Source organism: Lampris incognitus, chromosome 8 (genome assembly GCF_029633865.1).
Source record: "Lampris incognitus isolate fLamInc1 chromosome 8, fLamInc1.hap2, whole genome shotgun sequence".
Classification (NCBI taxonomy): Eukaryota; Metazoa; Chordata; class Actinopteri; order Lampriformes; family Lampridae; genus Lampris; species Lampris incognitus.
Genome location: NC_079218.1, coordinates 53,925,385 through 53,948,233, shown reverse-complemented (window position 1 = coordinate 53,948,233; position 22,849 = coordinate 53,925,385). Strand labels below are relative to the sequence as shown.

Below are 22,849 nucleotides of genomic sequence, written 5' to 3'. Positions count from 1 at the left end.
AACTACGAATGACAGTCATGAAGACAAGGGGAACAAGGGTTATAATGGGGATAATGACTATGATGGTATGCCTTTGTTTAGGGTTGTGGGCCCTGGATCAGTCCCTTCTAAGAGCCAAAAGAGATGAAGTGAAAAAGGTGGAAGAGTTCAGGTGCAGTCAGGGCCCAGGCAGGAAAAGGGGGTGGTACAACTCGTGGGTTAATTGGACCCATCCAGTAGGCACCACTGCCACATATCAGGTAAGGCTTTGCGACCTGTTCCCGTGTCCAGAAGGTCAGGAAGATTATTGGAAAAAACAGCCAGTCTACATATGCCGGAAGGTGTTGTGGCCCATCTGTTATAAATGGTCCTATGTAGATGCGTACACAGGGGACATGGGGAGTCACCGCAAAGAGGATTACGGCAAATATATGAAAGTTCAATTAGGAGGAGATGGTAAGATCATTATGATCTCGATAGAAAAAACAGTTGACCGACAGAAAGGGATCGAGTTCAGATTGGCGGGGCACACTGCCAGTACAGCGAATGACGAAGGGCCTGGCCTATTAGAAATGTGTCCGCGTAAAGGAGTCAATGACACCCTGTATACCATAGGCCTAGACCAAGCAGGGGTGGACACACAGAGTTTTTTCCGTGTCACATGGGTCGCTCCCCAGGAAAGCCAACACGCCAACATCACAGGTGAAGGGGCGGGGCCAGACCAATATGATGTAGTAAAAAGGGTCGACCCCGAAAAGATAGACCCGTCCGACATAGTCTACTACGCCACGGGGTACGCGGGTAAAAATATGTGGTTGGAATGGCTGGCCACAACAGCAGCAGAGAGAGGGATGGAGGGTTGCGTGGCCTGCTCTTCGGCCCGTCCTGTGCTGATTACGGTTCCCGCGCCAACTTATATCCATGATGCCATGGGTTTCTATTGTCTGATTGCCATAATGATGAATGCAGCCCCTGACAATTGTTCTAGCCTGAACCGTGTGTACCCGTTGGTCCAGGCGAAAGGCAATTAGGATGTCATACCACCCGCCTTCGTTCCGGTAAAAAGTAACTTCACCTGTTTTCTAAATCACAATGACTCCGGCACTAATGTCGGCGAGATCCCGATAGACTGGTGTAAACACCGCATTAATATCACGGGATGGACCAACGTCACCAACATGCACTATCACCGGGCCGATTTGTTTTGGTATTGTGGAGGCACCGTGCTTAGGCCCCAACTCCCAGCCGATTGGGTTGGACGATGCGCCCTTGCCCGTCTCTCTCTACCTGTGACCCTGATTGGGCCGAGGCAGCAGAGGGGACGGTGGGGGAGGCGACGGAGGCAAGCAACGGCCCATAGTTTTGACTTATCACAAGGGGGCCCCACGTATGTTGACGCAATAGGCGTCCCCCGAGGAGTGCCGGATGAATATAAGCTAGCCGACCAAGTCGCTGCCGGATTTGAGAGTATGCCCATCATCAGTGCCCTCTTTCCCGTCTCTCCTAATAAAAACGTTGACCGGATCAATTACATACATTACAATATACTCCGCCTGGCCAACTTGACGCGAGACGCTGTGGCCGGGTTGTCGGAACAATTGGCGGCCACTTCTTTGATGACTATACAAAATAGAATGGCTTTAGATATGTTGCTGGCTGAAAAAGGGGGCGTATGTTCAATGTTCGGAGATCAGTGTTGCACCTTTATCCCCAATAACACAGCCCCCGACGGTTCAGTGACCAGGGCCCTAGAGGGTCTACGTACCCTTTCAAAAACTATGCACGATCATTCGGGTATTAGCAATCCTTTTGAAAAATGGATGACTCACTTCTTTGGAAAATGGAAGGGACTGATCATGTCATTATTTGTATCCCTAGCCGTTTTTATGGGAATTTTGGTTACCTGTGGCTGTAGTTTCATACCATGCTTTAGATCTCTCATTAACCGACTAATAGTTACAGCAATTGAACGTCGAGAGGGGGACTTTCCACCTCCCATGATGCCCCTTCTGGTACTGACACCTGTGGAAAGGGACCTAGATGAAGATATTAAACGTTGAGTTGGTGATCTCCGGGAGGAGATCAAAAGGGGGAAATGTACTACTTAAAATATTATTGGAACCATAAACCATATATATCAAACGATGGTGAGTTAACTAAATGTCATTATGTGAATTATATTACTTGCTACATGTATTACTAAGTAGATAGGAATGCTTGTGTAGCCAACGTCAGTGAGAGGAGGTAAGAAGTCTGGAACAGAGAGACCCTTGAGGCAGGCACGACATGTCAAAACAGGATGAACACTCCCTACCCAAAAGGAGGATAGCTAACAGAGAGGGGAGGTTATGCAGATAGAAGGGATATTGTAAAGAAGTAAAACAAGTCAGTAAGAAAGCTCAAGGCCATATGTGACGCATGAACAAGGGAGGTTTAGCATATATAAAGAAGCTCACACACAAAGAAAGACAGACACATAGGGAGGATTGGCTGTTTGTGTCTCCAGATATCTGTCACAATATTAAACTGCGGAATTATCTCCAGAAACGTCTCGACTGTCTTTTCTTCACATTAACAGACTCGGGTGAGGGGATAGCAAACGATACCCTGACAGTGACAACAGGCGATGCGCCTTCTCCATCTCCGACAGCTCGAAGAGCTGTAAAAGGAATGCCTTGAGTGCGCCGTATTTTCCCACAGCCGGGGGGGCTTCCTGGAGCCCTATAGCTCGGGCCGTCGTCTGGGCATCCAATGCCGCAACCACATGGAAATACCTCATAACGTCCCGCGTTATTCCTCCCAGCTCGTACTGGGCTTCAATGTGCTGAAACCATGGCCGGGGACTGTGCTGCCAAAACTTGGGCAACTTCACCGTTGCTGCTGAGATGCTAGCGCTAACATGAGCCATACCGTTAGCATCACTTGGAGCCGGAGCGGTGTCATCATCGCTTTGGGTCGACATGTTCGTTGTCAACGTGCGGGGTCACCAATGTTGGGAAGCCAGGAATGAGCAGACGGAGAGATCGAGTCGAGACAATTCCGTTTACTCGCCACATAAAACGACACCGATACAGCACAATCTCTCTTGGCAACCAGCTAACCGCTAGCTGCTGCAAACATGGCTCACACCGGAAACCCTAAGCAGCGCCTACATCAGCACTCTGAGCGTCTGCCTTAAAGGAGCAGCAGCCCCTGGTGAATCTACCCTCAACTGTGTATCACCAGAATATGCGTAATGTTAATGTCAAGCAAAAGTGACAATCTTGTTATTAGCTAACATGGTAGGGGATTTATATACAGATATATCTCTTTAAAAGTTGTATTTGTTACTAATAATTTCCTTAATTTAGTTTGATAGGACTCACCCTTAACCCTTCACACACTGCTGTCAGTGCAACAACTGCGTTCGCTCGGTTCGCACGCACCACTCACGTGACAATTAGCAGCTCCCTGCTGCCCTTCTCTCCTGTTGTCATTGCCCTATTATCATATTATAATGACAATGGCGATTTAATTTTGGTCTAATAACCGTAATAGTAATTATAACACTAGCAGCGGCAGCAACAAAAACAAAAACAACAACAACAGCAACATGTTGTTGTTGTTGTTGTTGTTGTTATTATTATTACTATTATTATAGCTCTAGGACTCACGAAGAAGGGAATGGAGCGCTAGGACTCATGAAGAAGGGATTGGAAAAGTTCACCAACTGTATCCCAGGAAACATCAAAATCAGTGCAGTCCAGAAGATCGCCCTACTTGGAACAGCCCTCATATTACGACGAGTACTGTTAATCAAGTGACGTCTGCCCTATAGTGCCTCAGGTCCATACTTTGGACCCGGTTCTACAGGATGTAAAACAGTAAACGTGAAAGAAATAATAATACTAATAATAATAATAATAATAATAATAATAATAACTGGTCCAGAGGGGCACTTCAGCCAATGAGGGCAAAGGGGCAGTGGCTCGAGCCACTATAATCATGTCTCCACGTCTATGTTCTTACATTTATATTAGCATTGTTCCATAATTTAACGGCAAATATTAATGATAGATATATGCTGTCAAAATTGCTTGTAACATAGATAAAGTCACCATCTGTTAGGTTTTTTTTTTTTTACATAATTTGTCATGGCGGTATTGTTTTAAATACCCCAATATGTCATGGGTCCACTAAGCCCGCGGAAATTAGGTGAATAATAAAAACACGGACACCATACAAGGGTTAATATTTCCACGTTTATTAGTGTGAATGCCCGTGAATGCTGGGCACTATTGCGTTGCAGTTCTTTATTTATTTATTTTTCTTGCACCCATTTTTTGACACTTTGTAGCTCCTTCATACTTTTAGCTACTGAAACCATTCAACTATCAAAATGTTCAACTCATTAAAGACATTATTGCTCCCCTTTAAGATGTTTCATACCTTTTGAACTTTTTGAAATATTCAACTTTTTTCAGCCATTTTTTGAATGGAAGTCAATGGGGGACTTTTGCAACCTTTCCACCTCTTTTACTCCTTCATACTTTTAGCCACTGAAACCATTCAGGTATCAAAATGTTCATCTCTTTAAGCCCATTAAGGCTCACATTTCGTTTTTTTTAATCTTTTATGCGTTTAGACATATTAAGCTTTTTCTACTTTTTCAAACAATGGAAGTCTATGGGGAAAGGTTGAAACCCTCATTACCTTTGAACTGTATTTCCTCCTTCATTGTTTTGAGCTAGAAACCCCATTTAAAGCTTAAACAGTTCAGGACATTCAGCTCTTTCAGAATCCTATTCAGATTTAAAAAATATTTTATAGTTTTTGAACAATACAGCTCTAAAGTTTAGCAATTCTGCCATACACTTTGCCTGTTAGAATGTTCAGTCCTATTGTGACATCACATATCAATTTGAAACTAAACTGCCAGCCTAATTAGTGTGAATGCTGGGCATTCACACTATTGCTTTGCAGTTCTTTATTAGTGGCACCACTTCCACTTGTTCATACTTTAAACTACAGAAACCATTCAACAATCAAACTATTTATGTATTTAGCACATTATGGCAAATTTTTCAATTTCTTATACCTTTAAAACTTTTAAAATATTCAGCCATTTCACATTTCATTTTCCAGGTATTTCGGGTAGGCTAGTGACTTTCTGACTTTTCCTATTTATTCATTTTCAGGAATGCTTTCGCGATTTCTTTCTGCAGCTCAGCATTCACACGCTTTTTTCTGTGGAAAAGCATTTTTCTAGTTTTCTTTATTAATTCATTTTTTATCATTGTGGTATTCCCACAGTGTCACGGTATTGTTTCACTGTTTTAAAACAGTTAATCAGCGGGCGGGGCACCGCTTCCGTCTCCGCCTCTTAATTCAGTGATTGGCTGAAGCATCGTGCCTTCACACGAGCTCTCCTCACTACTGGTCAATACGCATAAAGACCTCTCCGTACCCTCTGTATGTCTCACCCCAATACGTGCCCGTGTGCACATTTACATCGGAGCTTAATGGCACGGTAGTAGCCGTTCTGTCCAGGACTCGTACGGAACAGGGCGCCCTGTTCTCATAAGAGCTGTCCTCAGATGCGTGGCGGCGTGGCAGGGACGGCACTGGAGATGCTGGGCTGTGGTTCGTCCAGGGCTAGCTCCAGGGTGAGCAGGCTCCTGCTGGCACGCTTGACGAAAGCGGTCGCGCCGATGTTGAAGACGGAGAGCAAGAGGCTTCGTTCCACGTCTTCGATGCAGGGATATTCTGAACTAGCACGAGAGAGGTCCAAGACTGTCACGTCGTTTTACAACCAGTCTGCGATCGACGCGTCTGCAGAGAAGGTAAGCAGCTGACGTTCTGCTGTAGCGGCTGGCTAGCTAGCTGTAGCTTGCAAGTGGATATTGCTAGCCATTAGCTCGCTAACGGGTGATGGGGATGTCGCATTGGATTTCGGAGCATAGCTTGCAAAATCTCAACCAACAAGGCCTTCATTTTAGCTAACGTTGGCGGAACTCGGACAAATTAAATGGATCTTTACGTTTGCGAAGCTTCTGTCAGTTGTCGGTTCTGTCAGCGTCTCTATAATGAGAGGTTATGTAGCTTTATTGTTGAAGGACACACAATCAAAGAGGTGGAACGCACAGAAACGGTAGCGTAGTTTTGGATTACTGCGGTATAGTTCGTTTTATATTGGGATGTTCTGACTTCGAGCTTCAGTAGCTCACGACCGAAAACTCCAAATAAAATAACAGCACTAAATTCTCAAACCTGGCATTGTAGACAGTCAACTACAGCTTCTTTCTCCTCCATAAATACTTATGGTTTTAACTTTGGAAATCACATTGATCTCTATAGCACTGTGTCATCGCGCTGAGTTTTTAGGGACCGTCAACAAGTGACAAGAAATGTAATACATGGAAAATTCCGGATTTCACTCCTACATAAAACGACAATGGGCGGTCAAAATGACCACCGGTTTTTAAACTCTATATTCTGTCAAGATAGATACCCAAGTTGAGATATTAATGCATTGCACATGTTAGTATGTCTGTTATGAAACTGACACCAAAATTAACATTTTAACAACTACCAAACTATTTTTAGACAATTTAAACTGCAGAGACATGGTCGAACTTGAATAGCAAAATTGAAAAAGTAAAACTATTACCTGAAAAACGAAATGGAAAACACATATTGCTAGTCTCACAAACGTAACAAGGCGTGAAATGGAAAAGAAAAGAAAATAATTTAAAGTAAATATTGAAACAGTCCCAAACAACGACCGGAACGTAATACTAGAACGACCGTGGGTGGTCATTTTGACCGCCATAGTTTTTAAACTCTATATTCTGTCAAGATAAACACTTGGATGAGATATCAATGCATTACATATGTTAGTACGTCTGTTAAGAAACTAACTGACACCGAAATTAACATTTTAACAATTTTTAATACTATTTTTCAAACAATTTAAAATGGCCGCTGTCCCAACGCCTGTAAATACTGCAACGGGTCGGTTGTAGTCATGGTGCGTCTGTAACCAGACATGTTGGCAATAATCAAAAATCTAAAAGACTACTTCTCTGCAATGGGGAACGCTAGTTTTTTGGAGTTTTTTTTTAGGACAGAGCTATGAACTTCTCGGAGGAAATGATGCGACCAAAACACGTCATAAATGGTGACATGACGCGCACGATTACGAGACGGTCATGTTGACCGTCCATGGTCGTTTTAGGTAGGGTTGGGGTAGGCTTATCGTAATTTTTTTTTTTTTTGCTATTGATCTCAAACTCATTTTAATGCAGATATATGCAGTTTTAGGAGATTTCAGGGAGCGGCAGGTCTGTATCCCCCCACCCCCCGACAAAGTTGTTAAATTTTGAAAATCCAAAATGGCCAATAATGACTCTTGGTCGTTTTCTAGTGTTTTAAGCTTCCGGTTAATGTGAATAATGTCTCTTAAACTCACTCCACTGTCCAATAATCTAATGAAGGCAATACTAAAGCTTTTAGGTTAGGAAATTTAACGTCTATTTATTAATTTATTTTAGGAAAAGGGGAACTGTACCTTCTGTTTCATTTAGTTTATGTTATAAAAACAGCTTTTAGAAAAAGTCATCTTGTTTTGGTATCAATTAGGTCGAATAAAAAAAACCCAACACCACATATAGCTTGTTAAATGAGGTGAATACTATGAGAACTAACACCGCTACTGGGAATATTCCAACTTTCAGATTTGAAAATTTAAACTTGAACTAATTTAATCAAGAAAAAAATTGCAATACAATTCCGTCTATGATGATTAATTTTGGTGATTTTTTTTTTTACAGAAAAAAAAATATTCAATAGTTTCCAAACCAGTTATAGGAGAAAAGCTGAACCAGTACCACACATTAGAGGATGCCCCTCTGGCCATACTATAATGTTTAAATTTTTTTTGGGGGGGGGGGTTCCTCTGATTTTTCATGAAAAAAATTTAAGGAAAAATTTCAGTAGCTACCAAACAGGTTACAGGGACAACCCGAAACAGCACCACACATTAGAGGCCACCCTGCTGGCCATATTACAATTTATGAATTGTAAAGTGTTCCTCAGTCTAATTTCGCTGCTTTTTTTTCTTCTCCATCCATTATCCAAGCCGCTAGCTTTCAAACCAGTCATAGGAGACAACCCAAACCAACATCTCATATAAGAGAACCCAACTGGCCATACTACAAGTTTTGAATTTGGAAACTTCCTCAATCTAATTTTACAGATTTTTTTTTTTTACAAAAAAAATTCAATAGATTCCAAACTGGTTATGGGAGTCGACCAAAACTGGCACCCCATATTAGAGAGCACCCTTCTGGCCATACTGCAAATTTTAAATTTTTATTTTTATTTCCTCTGTCTGATTTTGCTGAATTTCTTTTACAGAAAAAGTTGAATAGCTTCCAAACTGGTTATAGGAGATAACCCAAACCAGCACCAAACATTAGCGGGTATCCTTCTGGTCATACTACAAATTTTAAATTTGGAAACTGTTCCTTGGTCTAATTTTGCTGAAACTTTTTTAAGGAAAACAATTCAATAGCTTCCACACCGGCCATAGGAGTCAACCCAAACCAGTACCACACATTAGAGGGCGCCTTTCTGGTCATTATACAACTTTTAAAGTTGGAATTTTTTTCAGGGATGTACCGATACCAGTGTCGCGTATCGGTCCAATACTGTCCTCATCTACTTATACTCGTACTCGTAAAACTACTCCAATACAACTGTACCTGATACCTGACTAGAAAAATTCCAGCAGAAATCATGAAAAGTAAGTGATGCTTTTTTTCGCCATTTGTACGTGAAGATAAGGAGAGGGAGCCAGAGAGATGATGCAGAGTGACGGCTGAGAAGCAGGCAAACACGTCGATGTGTCATTTGTCCAATCGGGGCGAGACATGACAGTTACAAGCAGGTGTAACTTGAGTGTGGACAGCCCAAGCATGGATGTGGTGTGTCATGTGGGTGGGGCGAAGCATTTTTTTTTTTTTTTTTTTACCTGCTACATCAACTGAATGTATGCTGTGGTTGCAGGTCAGCTGTGTTTTCTGCTTCTCTTCTGCTTCAATAGGTAAAAACTACATAGAACTGTCTAAGAAAACGAGTACAATCAGTTTAAAAATGCTTAAAATAAATACCCCATTGTACCAGAGGCAATGTGACTCAGTGATGCAACCTTGTGGGGTTTTTTTTCATTGCCCATTAAAATCCATCCATCCATTATCCAAACCGCTTATCCGGCTCTCAGGGTCACGGGGATGCTGGAGCCTATCCCAGCAGTCATTGGGCGGCAGGTGGGAAGACACCCTGGACAGGGGCCGACACACACACATACACATACACACACACACACACACACATTCATACCAAGGGGCAATTTAGTATGGCTGATTCACCTGACCTACATGTCTTTGGACTGTGGGAGGAAACCGGAGCACCCGGAGGAAAACCACACAGACACGGGGAGAACATGCAAACTCCACACAGAGGATGACCCGGGACAACCCCCAAGGTTAGACTTCCCGGGTCTTGAACCCAGGACCTTCTTGCTGTGAGGTGATTGCGCTAACCACTGCACCACCGTGCCGCCCCACATTAAAACAAATTTGTCAAATCATGTGTATCCATAATCCTGTCATTAAAACAATCTAGTTGATGAATTGAGTACTAGTTATATAGCCTATGCTTCCAAGTCCTGCAAAAGCAACTGCATTATAACTTGGCAAAACCTCAATAATGCCCACAGTGAAGCAGAAAACATGACTGGCACACAACCACATGCAACACAGTCACAGTTGGTGTTGCAGGTGACCAAAAAACAAAAAAAACGGCTCGGCCTTTCCCTGCCTAAGTGATGCGCCGCCTCCATGCCTGGTATATTTTAAAGGTTAGTCCTCACAGATAGCACTAACGTATGATGACATATTTCAGTTGTTCTGCTACAGTTGTATGTTATACTGAAATCCACTGAATGTGTTACAGGTTACGTTTAAGTGAAATGTGTGGCAGCGCCATGCTTGTTCAGAAAAACACAAAGTTGAATGTTGAAAATGTCAGCAAGAGCATCATATTGTAGCGAATTCGGGGGGCAACCACAGGAACTGCCGCAGCCGGGACGCGAACCCGTATCTGACATCGCTGACCGCTCGACTGAAGGGTCAGACCCGCCAGCCAGCGGCCAGTGTGTCTACTTATCCATGCACGTTACACTATCCCCCTCCTTTGGGAAGTGCGTCCCCACGCTTAAGCATATCAGCTCCTTCACCCCTTAGGGGGCATACACTTCCGATGGCCTTACGGTCGCCCCATCCCACTTCTGACACCAATGTAGTGAATTCGGGGGGCAACCACAGGAACTGCCGCGGCTGGGACGCGAACCTGTATCGCCCGCACCGCGGGAGACATCGCTAACTGCTCGACTAAAGGGTCAGACCCATTAGTCAAGGACCAACATGTCTACTTATCCATGCACATTACAATATTGTATATTTAATTTGTTACAGTCAGAAAGTTAGTAACATCTGATGAAAATAAAACATGTTTTCAAAGTTATTGTTAGAGCTGTAATGACATTATTAAGTACCTGGTACTCTGTATCGGCAAATACCCAAAATGAAATACTTGTATTTGGTCTGAAAAAACGTAGTATCGGTGCATCCCTAGATTTCTGCCTCTTTCTGATTTTGGGGAATTTTTTTATTTTTTAGTCGCTTCCAAACCGGTTATAGGAGACAACCCAAACCAGCACCACACGGTAGAGGGTGCCCTTTTGGCCATACTATAACTTTTAAATTTGGATTTTTTTTTTTTTGAGGGGGTTATCTTACCACTTTTGAGTGGCTTGTTGCTAGGTGATTTGAGAAGATACGCCTCTAGAGACGGAGGGAAACATTCGTGAACCCAGCAAAAGAAGAGATATAAACTGCCGCATGGAGAAATGGTTTGGAATTGTCAGTCCATTCTTCAAAAACAAACCAGACTCGGAGCACGAACCTTCATCAGGGCAGTGTATGGCTCCATGCTGTGGAGGTACACAGAGTACATCATCCACAGGAACCTCTGAACAGCTGTTCCTAAAACCTTTACAACCACAACATCAGCCAGTCTCGTGAGGTCAAGCGGGAGGGAGCAAAACCCCCAAGATCCGAGTCCAAATTTTACACAGTGCCGCAGTGTTCCTGTTCCCCCCAAAAAAAGAAAGAAGGCTAGCTGTGACAACTGATGACAGTGACTCAAATGTGGAGAGCGGCAAAGATCAGTCCACAAGAGATGACTACCACTCTCCTTCAGAGGTAAGTACCACAGCAGTTATTACACTGATCATTAAAAGAAGATGGTCAGTCGGCTCTGTACTGATCAAATATGAAATTCACTGATCACTCCGCTATTGGTCATGTCATTATAGGTGGGCAGCCTTTGGAAAGGAGAACCACGTGACATGGTTGTGGCAGTCATTAGATCCACATCTCAGAAATTAAATATCACTTTGTGTCACTGTGATTTTCAGTCCTTGAAGCCTGATGAGTGGCTATTTGGTAAAGTAAGCTCTTCAACAAATGTTTCATTGTTACTACTTTTCTATCGCACAGTTAAAAATGAAAATGAATGCAGACTATAGAATGGCTTTGACTGGATAGTCAGTCAAGAATGACTGTTGTTTGAGTTAAGACACACCATTATCAATAGCACTTTTTGCATAAACCTTCCATCGTACAAAATGTTCACATCTGTTTTATTAATTGCAGGTATCTTTTGTCGCCATGTTTCCCTAAACTTACGTATAATTAGGGTCTTCATGCATTGTCATCTTTTTTTAAGGCACTAGAATGTTACAGCCCAGCCGCGCTGGCTGCTAAAGAAACCACTTGCCATCTCCTCCTACTGAATCAAGGACGGAGAAATGTGAGTACAACTGTAAAGGAATATAAACTACTATTGATCTGTAAGGACTGCAGGATTGGTGGTAATGAACATATATAACAAAAGTGTGCAGTATATCGATTAATAATATGTTGATTGAAGTGATCATGTCAACAGGTCGTAGAAGTACCTTTCTTGGTACCATTACTAAAATGCAATGAAATAAGCACAGTGTTTATTGAAACGTTTTATCACTCGTCTAAGTGACCTCTCCAGTCTAAACTGACTGCAGGTATCGCCACCCTTATAAACAATACAGTGGCATAACGACCGAAACAATCGATCGTTTTCATATGCAAATTGCCGTGACCATACGTCTCACTTCACGTGCGTTCCTGTTGATGACGCAGTGGAGGTAGTCCGTATGAAATTACAACACGACCCCACCCTTAGCAACAGGACCACTCTTAACACTGACCAAGTGTGTCTGCTCCTGAAGCTGTGTCTTCAGTCCATGTACTATACAGAGCCATGGGTGTGCTATGGGTTCCCCAGTCTCACCTGGAGTGGCCAACTTGTATGTGGAGGAAGTGGAAAAGAGGGCTCTGATGTCCTATCCAGGGACACCACATAGCCATTGGTTCAGATTTGTGGATGACACCTTGGTTAAAATTAAATCTCAGTATGTACCACATTTCACCGACCACATTAACTGTATGGACAGCAACATCAAGTTCACCAGGGAGGATGTGAAAAATGACAGGTTAGCCTTCTTAGACTGTGAAATTGTAATTGGTGATGGGGGGGACATTTGATTGTTGATGTTTACCGTAAACCAACACATACAGATCAGTACTTAAGGTTTGAGGGCGGCACGGTGGTGCAGTGGTTAGCGCGGTCGCCTCACAGTAAGAAGGTCCTGGGTTCAAGCCCCGGGGAAGTCCAACCTTGGGGGTCATCCCGGGTCGTCCTGAGTGGAGTTTGCATGTTCTTCCCGTGTCTGCGTGGGTTTCCTCCGGGGGCTCCGGTTTTCTCCCACAGTCCAAAGACATGTAAGTCAGGTGAATCGTCCATACTAAATTGTCCCTAGGTATGAATTTGTGTGTGTGTGTGTGTGTGTGTGTGTGTGTGTGTGTGTGTGTGTGTGTGTGTGTGTGTGTGTGTGTGTGTGTGTGTGCATGTCAGCCCTGTGTGACAGTCTGGCGGCCTTACCAGGGTGTCTCCCCGCCTGCCGCCCAATGACTGCTGGGATAGGCTCCAGCATCCCCGCGACCCTGAGAGCAGGATAGGCGGTTCAGAAAATGGATGGACGTAAGGTTTGATTCTCATCATCCACAGGAGCACAAACTAGGAGTCATCAGGACACTATACCACAGAGCTGACAGCGTCCCCACCGGCACAGCAGCTGGGGAAGGGGAGAAATCCCACATTAAACAGGCCCTGGTTAAATGTAGTTATCCTAACTGGGCATTTGTCAAAGCCAGGAAGATGCCCAAACAGTGTACCAGCCAATCGAAGAGAGGAGAAGGACAACAGCTGCCTAAGCGTAAACCAGTGGTGATTCCATATGTGATGGGAGTGTCGGAACAGTTGAGACGCGTATTTTCCAAACACCACGTCTCAGTTGCTTTCAAACCCCAAAACGCACTGCACCAGAAATTGGTTCGCCACAAGGATCTGCACAAACAGAGCAATGCAGTATATGCTGTTAAGTGCCAGGAGGATTGCCGTGACTTGTACATCAGGGAAACTAAACAGACACTGGCCAAGAGGATTGCACAACACAGGAGAGCTAACACGTCAGGTCAGGACTACGCAGTCTACACCCATCTGCAGGCCAGTGGCCACTCTTTCAAGGATGAGGATGTGCACATCCTTGATAGGGAGGAGCACTGGTTTGAACGGTGAGTCAAAGAGGCCATCTATGTGAAGAGGGAACGACCATGCCTGAACCGGGAGGGGGGGCAGGGGGGCGGGCTAAGAGTACATCAGTCACCATCTTCCAATGCTGTGATTGCAAACATTCCCCAATCCTCTGTGAATAGTACACATGGCCATTGTAACTCTAGTTAATGGTCACGGCAATTTGCATATGATACTGGTCGTTGGTTTCAGTCGTTATGCCACTGTATTGTTTATAAGGGTGGGGATACCTGCAGTCACCGTATTGTTTATAAGGGTGGGGATACCTGCAGTCAGTTGAGACTGAAGAGGTCACTTAGACGAGTGATGAAACTTCTCTCTCAATAAATGTTGTGTCCAGATGAACCGATTCACCTTTCTTCGATTTCCTTACCTGGATTATTGAGCATATCTAAAGACATTAGTGATGCTTTATACATGTTTTGGTCATTGGCCAAACAATAGTCTATTGTAGATATTTCTTTTCAATATGTCCTCTAACAGCTCAACTTTGATGGTTATGATGGCACAGTCACCTTTGTAATATAAGTAATTTTGACTGGAGGTTTGTGGCAAGTCCAAATTATTAACAATTAAACCATTAAAAGGTTATATTTTTTAAATACTTCATTTAACCGGGTAGGGCCACTGAAAACACAGTACTTTGTGCAGTAACAACCAGGGGAGTCACCATACTGTTGTAAGATATTATACAGAAAATCAGATATACAGGGTTTTTTCGATTCCTCATGGGGAGCATCCATTTTTTATGAGAGTTTGACTAGGGAATCAGGATCCTCAATGACAACTGCGAGTCAGCATTTCATCTTTAGGACAGCACCTTCTGCTGCATAGTATTAACACTCTTATTTCTCTTTGGTGCACAGGGAAGGGTGCCACCTACTGGCCCACCAATATCTCCCCCAGCAGCAAATGAGTTTTCTCAGGGATCTCCCAAGCCCATCCAAGTTTAGCTTCAGCGGGTTGTCATTGGAAGGTTACGGGGGGAATGGCTGGTGGCCTAGTACTAGTATCTTGTGCATGACACTGCTGTTATACTATACAAAATTAGGTTTGATAATACATTAATACTAGATTAATACTTCTTGACTTTATTTATCTTTCCAGCTTCTTATAGCGTGCAGTCATAAGCATAGGGAACTTTTATAAAGAAGTGTTCTGCAGAGATCAAAATCTGTCTTGATTCGTATGAGGAAATGGATCTTTTGTTCTTTTTATCTCCTAGTATCTCTATGCCCTTTTAAATACCATTTTTGTTGTCGACCCTCAGCGAGGAACCAATGGAGCGGAGAAGTCCAAACAGGTAGCATGTAGATTTGGGTAGTGAATGATGTACATTCACCAGTACTACAAACAGCTTCATAATTCAAATATAGGTATAAAATATTTAAAATGAAATGATAAACTGGTTATAGACAGAAGAAAATATAAAAACAACCATCCCTTTTCCCCCATCAACAGAGGCAGTACTTCAGAATGTGCCACAACTGGCTTGGAAAGGAAGAATGGGTGAAAATAAATTGGAAACCTGCACAATTACCCATACCAAAAAGATGGCTCAGGCTGTGGGGTCTTTGTGATGCAAGTAAAGTTAATGTCCCTCTGCATGCATGTCTTGCAATGCACATTACTACAAAGTCATTATTGGGATGATTCTTCTGTTTATGGTGATGTTCATGTTTTTTTATGTTTCCTCACAGATCACATAGATGGCAGTGTAGAAATTTCCTTGTACTCCCAGTAACTTTGACATTGATCCCTCGAGGATAAATAAAGCACATCAGGAGTGACATGGCTGAAGACAGTCTCCAAGGATCAGGTATTTTCAAAAAGATGGTTCAATGACTGTTATTTTAGAGATATATCGAATGGTCAACACAAACATGAAGTCGATGTGAACATGGTAAGGTACTTTATAATTAACTTTTAGTGTCAAAGGATGCATACTGTGGATTCTGTGGAAGTGAGGACCTCTCTAGAACTGTAAACTCCATCTGGGTAAGCAGTACTTTAAAACCTTGACGTATCATGAGAGGCACACAGTAATTAGCAGCCAGTAAAACCTTGATCAATTATCTGAATTTCACAGATGCTATGTACATTTTTTAAGTAAAATGTACCCTATCTCTATTTAGATTCAATGTGAGGTGTGCCATCTAGGAATGGCAACAGAAGCACTTCCTGGTGAGGATACTAATTGGTATTGTGCTTTGCAGCAAGTGAAAAATGATTGTGAATTCCTAGTAATATGTAAATAGTTTTTTTTTAATGTAATTTTTTTGGGGTTCATAAATTCTTTATTTTGTTGACAGTTTAAAATGTTCAATGTGTAAATTTTTTTCCAATAAACACTTAAATATTTTAAGGAGTAAGTGCTTTTTCATGTTATTTTGTGGCGCAGTCGTTAGCGCGGTCGCCTCACAGCAAGAAGGTCCTGGGTTCAAGCCCCAGGGTAGTCCACACTTGGGGGTCAACTCAGGTCATCCTCTGTGTAGAGTTTGCATGTTCTTCCCGTGTCTGCGTGGGTTTCCTTCCACAGTCCAAAGACATGTAGGTCAGGTGAATCGGCCATACTAAATTGCCCCTAGATGTGTGTGTGTGTGTGTGTGTGGGCCCTGTGTGATGGCCTGGCGGCCTATCCAGGGTGTCTCCCCGCCTGCCGCCCAATGACTGCTGGGATAGGCTCCAGCATCCCTGTGACCTTCAGAGCAGGATAAGCGGTTCAGATAATTGATGGATGGATGGATGCTTTTTCATGGGAACATATACTACATTTGCAATCAAAATTATTCAACCCCACTGCAAATTAGGTTTATTGGCAAAATTTACAAACTTGTCAGTTGTTTGCAATTAATAAATCAAACAAGAACAATTTAAACAGCTCAACACTAATGTTGTAAGTGGTTTCTCCAAATTCAACACAAAATGCCACTTTTAATGACTACTGCAGTCTCAAAATTATTCAACCCCTTCATGACAAGCGTCTTTAGTACTTAGTGTAGAGCACCCTTTTGCTGTTATGACCTGCTGCAAAGATGATGCATAGCCAGACACCAGCTTCTGGCAGCGTTCCTGAGGAATCTCAGCCCATTCCTCATGGGCAATGGCATCCAATTCACTAATATTCTTGGGTTTGCGTGCTGCAACCGCCTTCTTCCAATACCACCAGAGGTTTTTATGGGGTTCAAGTCAGGCGACTGTGACGGCCACTCTAGAATCTTCCAGGACTTCTTCTGTAACCAAGCCTTGGTGGACTTTGAGGTATGCTTGGGATCATTGTCCTGTTGCAAAGTCCAATGACGCCCAAGCTTCAGCTTCCTCACAGATGGCATGATGTTTTCTCCTGGGATTTCCTGATACTTGATTGAATCCATCTTGCCCTCCACACACTGCAGGTTTCCAGTGCCAGAGGAAGCAAAGCAGCCCCAGAGCATCACCGAGCCACCGCCATGCTTCACTGTTGGCAGGGTGTTCTTTTCAGCGTATGCTTCATTCTTCCTCCTCCAGACGTACCGCTGATCCATAGGCCCGAAAAGTTCCAGTTTTGTTTCATGCTCCACAGAACAGAGTCCCAAAACCTATTTGGCTTATTTATATGGTTTTGAGCATATTGGAGCCGACTTTTCTTGTGCTTTTGGGTCAGTAGTGGTGTACGTTTTGGAGTTCAGGCATGGAACCCTTCAGCGTTTAGTATGCGCCTTACTGTGCAAACTGCAACCTCAGTGCCTGCTGCCACCAAGTCTCGCTGCAGGTCTTTTGCAGTCACTCGAGGGTTTTTGTCCACCTGCCTCCTCAGGAATCTGGTGGTAGCCATTGATAGCTTCCTCTTTCTGCCATGTCCAGGTAGTGTAGCCACTGTTTCTTTAACTTTGAACTTGCGAACTATGCTTCCAACTGTATCTCTAGGAACAGTCAGTGCCTTTGCTATCTTTTTGTATCCTTTTCCTTGTTTATGCAAGGCAATGATCTCATCTCTTAACGTTTTGGACAATTCTCTTGACTTAGCCATATTTCTAACATGTAATCAAACATCACCGTCATCAAACCCCTAGCCAGTTCAGGTATGTGTTGTGTTCTATCTCAAGCACACCTGATGCAACCAGTGAAGCCCTTGATTAGTTGCATCAGATGTGCTTGAGACAACACCTGATTTGCAAATGTGTGCTCTTATGAGGGATTCTATTCAGGGGGTTGAATAATTTTGAGACTGCAGTAGTCATTAAAAGTAACATTTTGTGTTGAATTTGGATAAAACCCTTGTAATATTAGTTTTATTGAACTATTTAAACTGTTATTGTGTAATTTGCTTATTGCAAACAGCTGAAAAATTGTACATTTTGCCAATAAACCTAATATGCAATGGGGGTTGAATAATTTTGATTGCAACTGTATTTAGGGGAAATCACTATTTTCAACATGCCAAGGCTGCAGAACAAATACTACAGAAGGTTCTGTGAGCAGTTGCTCATATTCTTTCTCAGCTGGTTCACTGTGACATACCATGTAGACAATCCACTAGCTGAGATGAGAGTATCCCACTGTAATTGGATAACTGTGTACCTTAGCCAGAACAATTTCTTAGTTTGTGTAGGGCACAGGCCAAGGTATTCAGGCAGTATCACTCACCATTATAGATCGGGGGTGATTGAAATAAATAACAATAACATTTGTCAATTTTAATAGCCTTCTAGAAGAGGTGTTAGCTATCAAAACATGACTACACCATTCTAAGTTGCATACCTCAGAGGTGGATAAAGATGGGCTCCAACAACGGGGCACCAGCCATTGAATTTCACATTAACATTGATTAATAATAATAACCCTAATTCTTCCATGCCTCCACATGTATGTCATCTGGACCAACTGCCTTTCCACTCTTCATCCTCTTTGAAGTGAGGGCAGCTATGAAGACGATGAAGAGTGAAAAGGCGGTTGGTCCTGATGTCATACCTGTGGAAGCATGGAGGTGTTTAGGAGCGATGGCAGTGGAGTTTTTAACTAGATTGTTTAACAAAGTCTTGGAAAATGAGAGGATGCCTGAGGAGTGGAGAAGTAGTATACTGGTACCGATTTTCAAGAACAAGGGCGATGTGCAGAACTGTAACAACTACAGAGGTATAAAGTTGATCAGCTACAGCATGAATATATGGGAAAGAGTAATAGAAGCTAGGTTAAGAGGAGAGGTGATGATTAGCGAGCAGCAGTATGGTTTCATGCCACGAAAGAGCACCACAGATGAAATGTTTGCTTTGAGAATCTTAATTCAGAAGTATAGAGAATGTCAGAAGGAGTTACATTGTGTCTTTGTGGATTTAGAGCAGGCATATGACAGGGTGCCGAGAGAGGAGGTGTGGTATTGTATGAGGAAGTTGGAAGTGGCAGTGAAGTATGTAGGAGTGGTGCAGGATATGTATGAGGGCAGTGTTAAAGTGATGAGGTATGCGGTTGGAATGACACATGGATTCAAGGTGGAGGTGGGATTATATCAAGGGTTGGCTCTGAGCCCTTTCTTGTTTGCAATGGTAATGGACAGTTTGATGGACAAGATCAGGCAGGTGTCTCTGTGGACTATGATGTTTGTGGATGACATTGTGATCTGTAGCGAGAGTAGGGTGCAGGTTGAGGAGAGACGGGAGAGGTAGAGGTATGCACTGGAGAGAAGAGGAATGAAAGTCAGTAGGAGCAAGACGGAATACATATGCGTGAATGAGAGTGAGGTCAGCAGAATGGCGAGAATGCAAGGAGTGGAGGTGACAAATGTAGATGAGTTTAAATACTTGGGGTCAATGGTTCAAATTAATGGGTAGTGCAGAAGAAAGACGAAGAAAAGAATGGAGGCCGGGTGAAGAGTGTCAGGAGTGACTTGCAACAATACCAACAATAGTTAAGATAAAGAGATAATGAGACCAGCTATGTTGTATGGTTTGGAGACAGTGGCACTGATGAAAAGACAGGAGATGGAGCTGGAGGTGGCAGAGTTGAAGATGCTAAGATTTTTGTTGGAAGTGACGAAGAAGGACAGGATTAGGAACGATTATATTAGAGGGACAGCTCAGGTTGGACGGTTTGGAGACAAAACAAGCAAGACAAGATTGAGATGGTTTTGACATGTGTGGAGGAGAGATGCTGGGTATATTGGGAGAAGGATGCTGAATGTAGAGCTACCAGGGAAGAGGAAAAGAAGAAGGCCAAAGAGGAGGTTTATAGATGTGGTGAGGGAGGGTGAACATGCAGGTGGTTGGTGTGACAGAGGAAGACGCAGATGACAGGAAGAGATGGAAAAGGATGATCCGCTTTGGTGACCCCTAATGGAAGCAGACGAAAGTACCACCACAATGCAAAATTCCACAGAATGCTTTTGGGTAGTTTCTAGTCCTGAATTGTATTTCGAATTAATTTGAACCACAATAAACATGTCGAATTTTCCCAAAACAAAAACTTTAGTATGGGGACCCTTTGAGCTGTTAAACTGGACTCTGTGAAAGTGTAGGTCTTAGTGCCATAACCGTCTTGGCAGAGAACCTCTGTGTCCACTTTCAAACATAGGATTTGTAGAAAGATCGGTAGGCCATTATAATGGCCAGTAGATTACATTTTATTTTAAGGCTGTAATATGGACAGGACGGAGCCATCTATTATGTGGTACTAGTTTTCACATGTTCCACCTAATAATTGAGAACACCTTGAATTTTTTTCTGTAAAAAAAAAAAAAAAGTTTTTTAGCAAAATTAGGCAAACGAACAGTTTCCAAATGAAAAATTGTAGTATGTCCAGAAGGGCATCCTCTAATATGTAATGCTGCTTTTAGTTATCTCCTATAACTGGTTTGGACGATATTGAATTTTTTCCCAAAAAAATTCACCAAAATAAAATCTAAAAAAAACTTCAAATTTAAAAGTTGCAGTGTGGCCAGGAGGGCTCCCTTTAATGTGTGGTGCTGGTTTGGGTTGTCTCCTATAAATGGTTTGAAAGCTATTTAATTTTTTTCCTTGAAAAAAAATTCAGCAAAATTAGATCGAGGAGCAGTTTCCAAACTCAAAAGTTGTAGTATAGCCAGAAGGGCGCTCTCTAATGTCTGGTGCTGGTTTGGATTGTCTACTATAACCGACATGGAAGCTATTGATTTTTTTCTGTATAACAATTTAGTAAAATTAGACCGAGGAGCAGTTTCCAAATTTAAAAGTTGTAGTATGGCCAGAAGGGTGCCCTCAAATGTGTGGTGCTGGTTTGGGTTGTCTCTCATAACTGTCTTGGAAGGTATTGAATATTTTCTGTTAGAAAGAAAACAAATTCACCAAAATCAGACGGAGGAAAAAAAATCCAAATTTAAAAGTTGGAGTATGGCCGGTAGGGCGCCCTCTAATGTGTGCTCCTGGTTTGGGTTGTCGCCTATAACTGGTTAGGCAGCTATTGAATTTTTTCCTTAAAAAAATTCAGCGAAATTAGACCGAGGAACAGTCACAAATTTAAAAGATGTATGACCAGGAGGGCACCCTCTAATGTGTGGTGCTGGTTTGGGCTGTCTCCTATAAGTGGTTTGGAAGCTATTTGATTTTTTTTCCCGTAAATAAATTCAGCAAAATTAGACTGAGGAACACTTTGCAAATTTAAAAGTTGTAGTATGGCCAGAAGGGCACCCTCCAATTTGTAGTGATGGTTTTGGTTTGTTCTATCCAGTATGGAATCTATTGAATTTTTTCCTCAATAAAATTTTACCAAAATCAGATAGAGGAAAAAAAATCCAAATTTAAAAGTAGTACTATGGCCAGAAGGGAGCCCTCTAATGTGTAGTGCTAGTTTGGGTTTTGTAACTGATTTGGAAGGTATTGAATTCTTTTCAAAAAAATAATTTGCTAAAATCAGGAGTAAAAAAATCCAAATGAAAAGTTTTGATGCACAATCCAGTGCATTCTTAGTGCCAGTACCAAGCTCGGATAAATGAGGAGGGTTATGTCAGGGAGGGTTATGTCAGTGAGGGCATCCAGTATAAAACCTTTGATAAATCAAATATGCGGATCATAAATCAGATTTCAGGATCGGTATACCCCGAGAGGAAATTGAGTTCGATCTAGTATAGAAATACCAGATGGAGCTCCTATCCAGGGACACCACCTAGCCATTGGTTCAGATTTATGGATGACACCTGGGTTAAAATTAAATCTCAGGAGGTAACACATTTCACCGACCGCATTAACTCTGTGGACAACCACATCGAGTTCACCAGGAAGAAAAATTACAGTTTAGCCTTCTTATGTCAGTCAATCAGTCAATTTTATTGAACATATTAAAGATAACAAAACAAAATCATCGGCACATCCAAGCGACAAATAAGCAACTCGGATAATACCGATCCTGTTCAAAAGGGGTGAAAAGTTGAAAACTTTTCTAGCCCTACCCCCTTAATACTATTCATGCATTCATAATAGAAAATGAAAGTTCAATTTACAGCCATCAGTGTCCGTGATATCTGTGTCAGTCGACTCAAACAAATCAACCCATTTGGATCCTAAAAAAAAACCAAACTGGTCACTGGTCTATCTCGTATAACCATTCAATATTTTGTTTCTGTAGTCTTTTTAGCTCAGATGAAGTTCCACATGTTTTCAGCTCATCATTGTAGTTGTTCCATGAATCAGCTCCCTTGTTGTAGCAGTGATGTTTTGCATCTGTCCTTTTTTGAATGTACAGGTTCCTCTCATATTGTGTTTACTTTCTCTCAGTTGCAACAACTCTTGGATACTAATAGATAGTTGTTTATTTATTACTCTGTATATAATTTGAATAGTTTTAAAATCAACCAGATCTTTAAATTTTAGTGCTTTTAGTAAATAAAACACATGCACTAAAAAGTGCATGTGTTTTTTGTTTTTGTTTTTTTAATTTTTTTTGTCTTGTTTTGTTTTGTTTACAATTCGTATAGCTCTTTTCTGGAGGTTGAAGATTGGATCTGTGTTTGTTTTTTATGTGTTCCGCCACACTTGCACACAGTAGGTAATGTATGGGAGAATGGAGGGAATAGTACGATGCATATAGGGAAGCTTGATTTAGTAGATCTTTGACTTTGTTCAGTATT

At 42.3% G+C, this 22,849-nt stretch overlaps 1 protein-coding gene across 1 annotated transcript in view; it reads left to right on the top strand.

The window, feature by feature from the left end:
* Positions 1–5,426: 5,426 nt before the first annotated feature.
* LOC130116604 (3-methyl-2-oxobutanoate dehydrogenase [lipoamide] kinase, mitochondrial-like) overlaps positions 5,427–22,849 on the top strand; it is a 103,347-nt gene continuing 85,924 nt past the window's right edge. Inside the window, exon 1 of the mRNA XM_056284566.1 lies at positions 5,427–5,801. Within this exon, the coding sequence (XP_056140541.1) occupies positions 5,556–5,801 (246 nt within the window). The 5' untranslated portion in view covers positions 5,427–5,555. The remainder of the gene's footprint in view (positions 5,802–22,849) is intronic.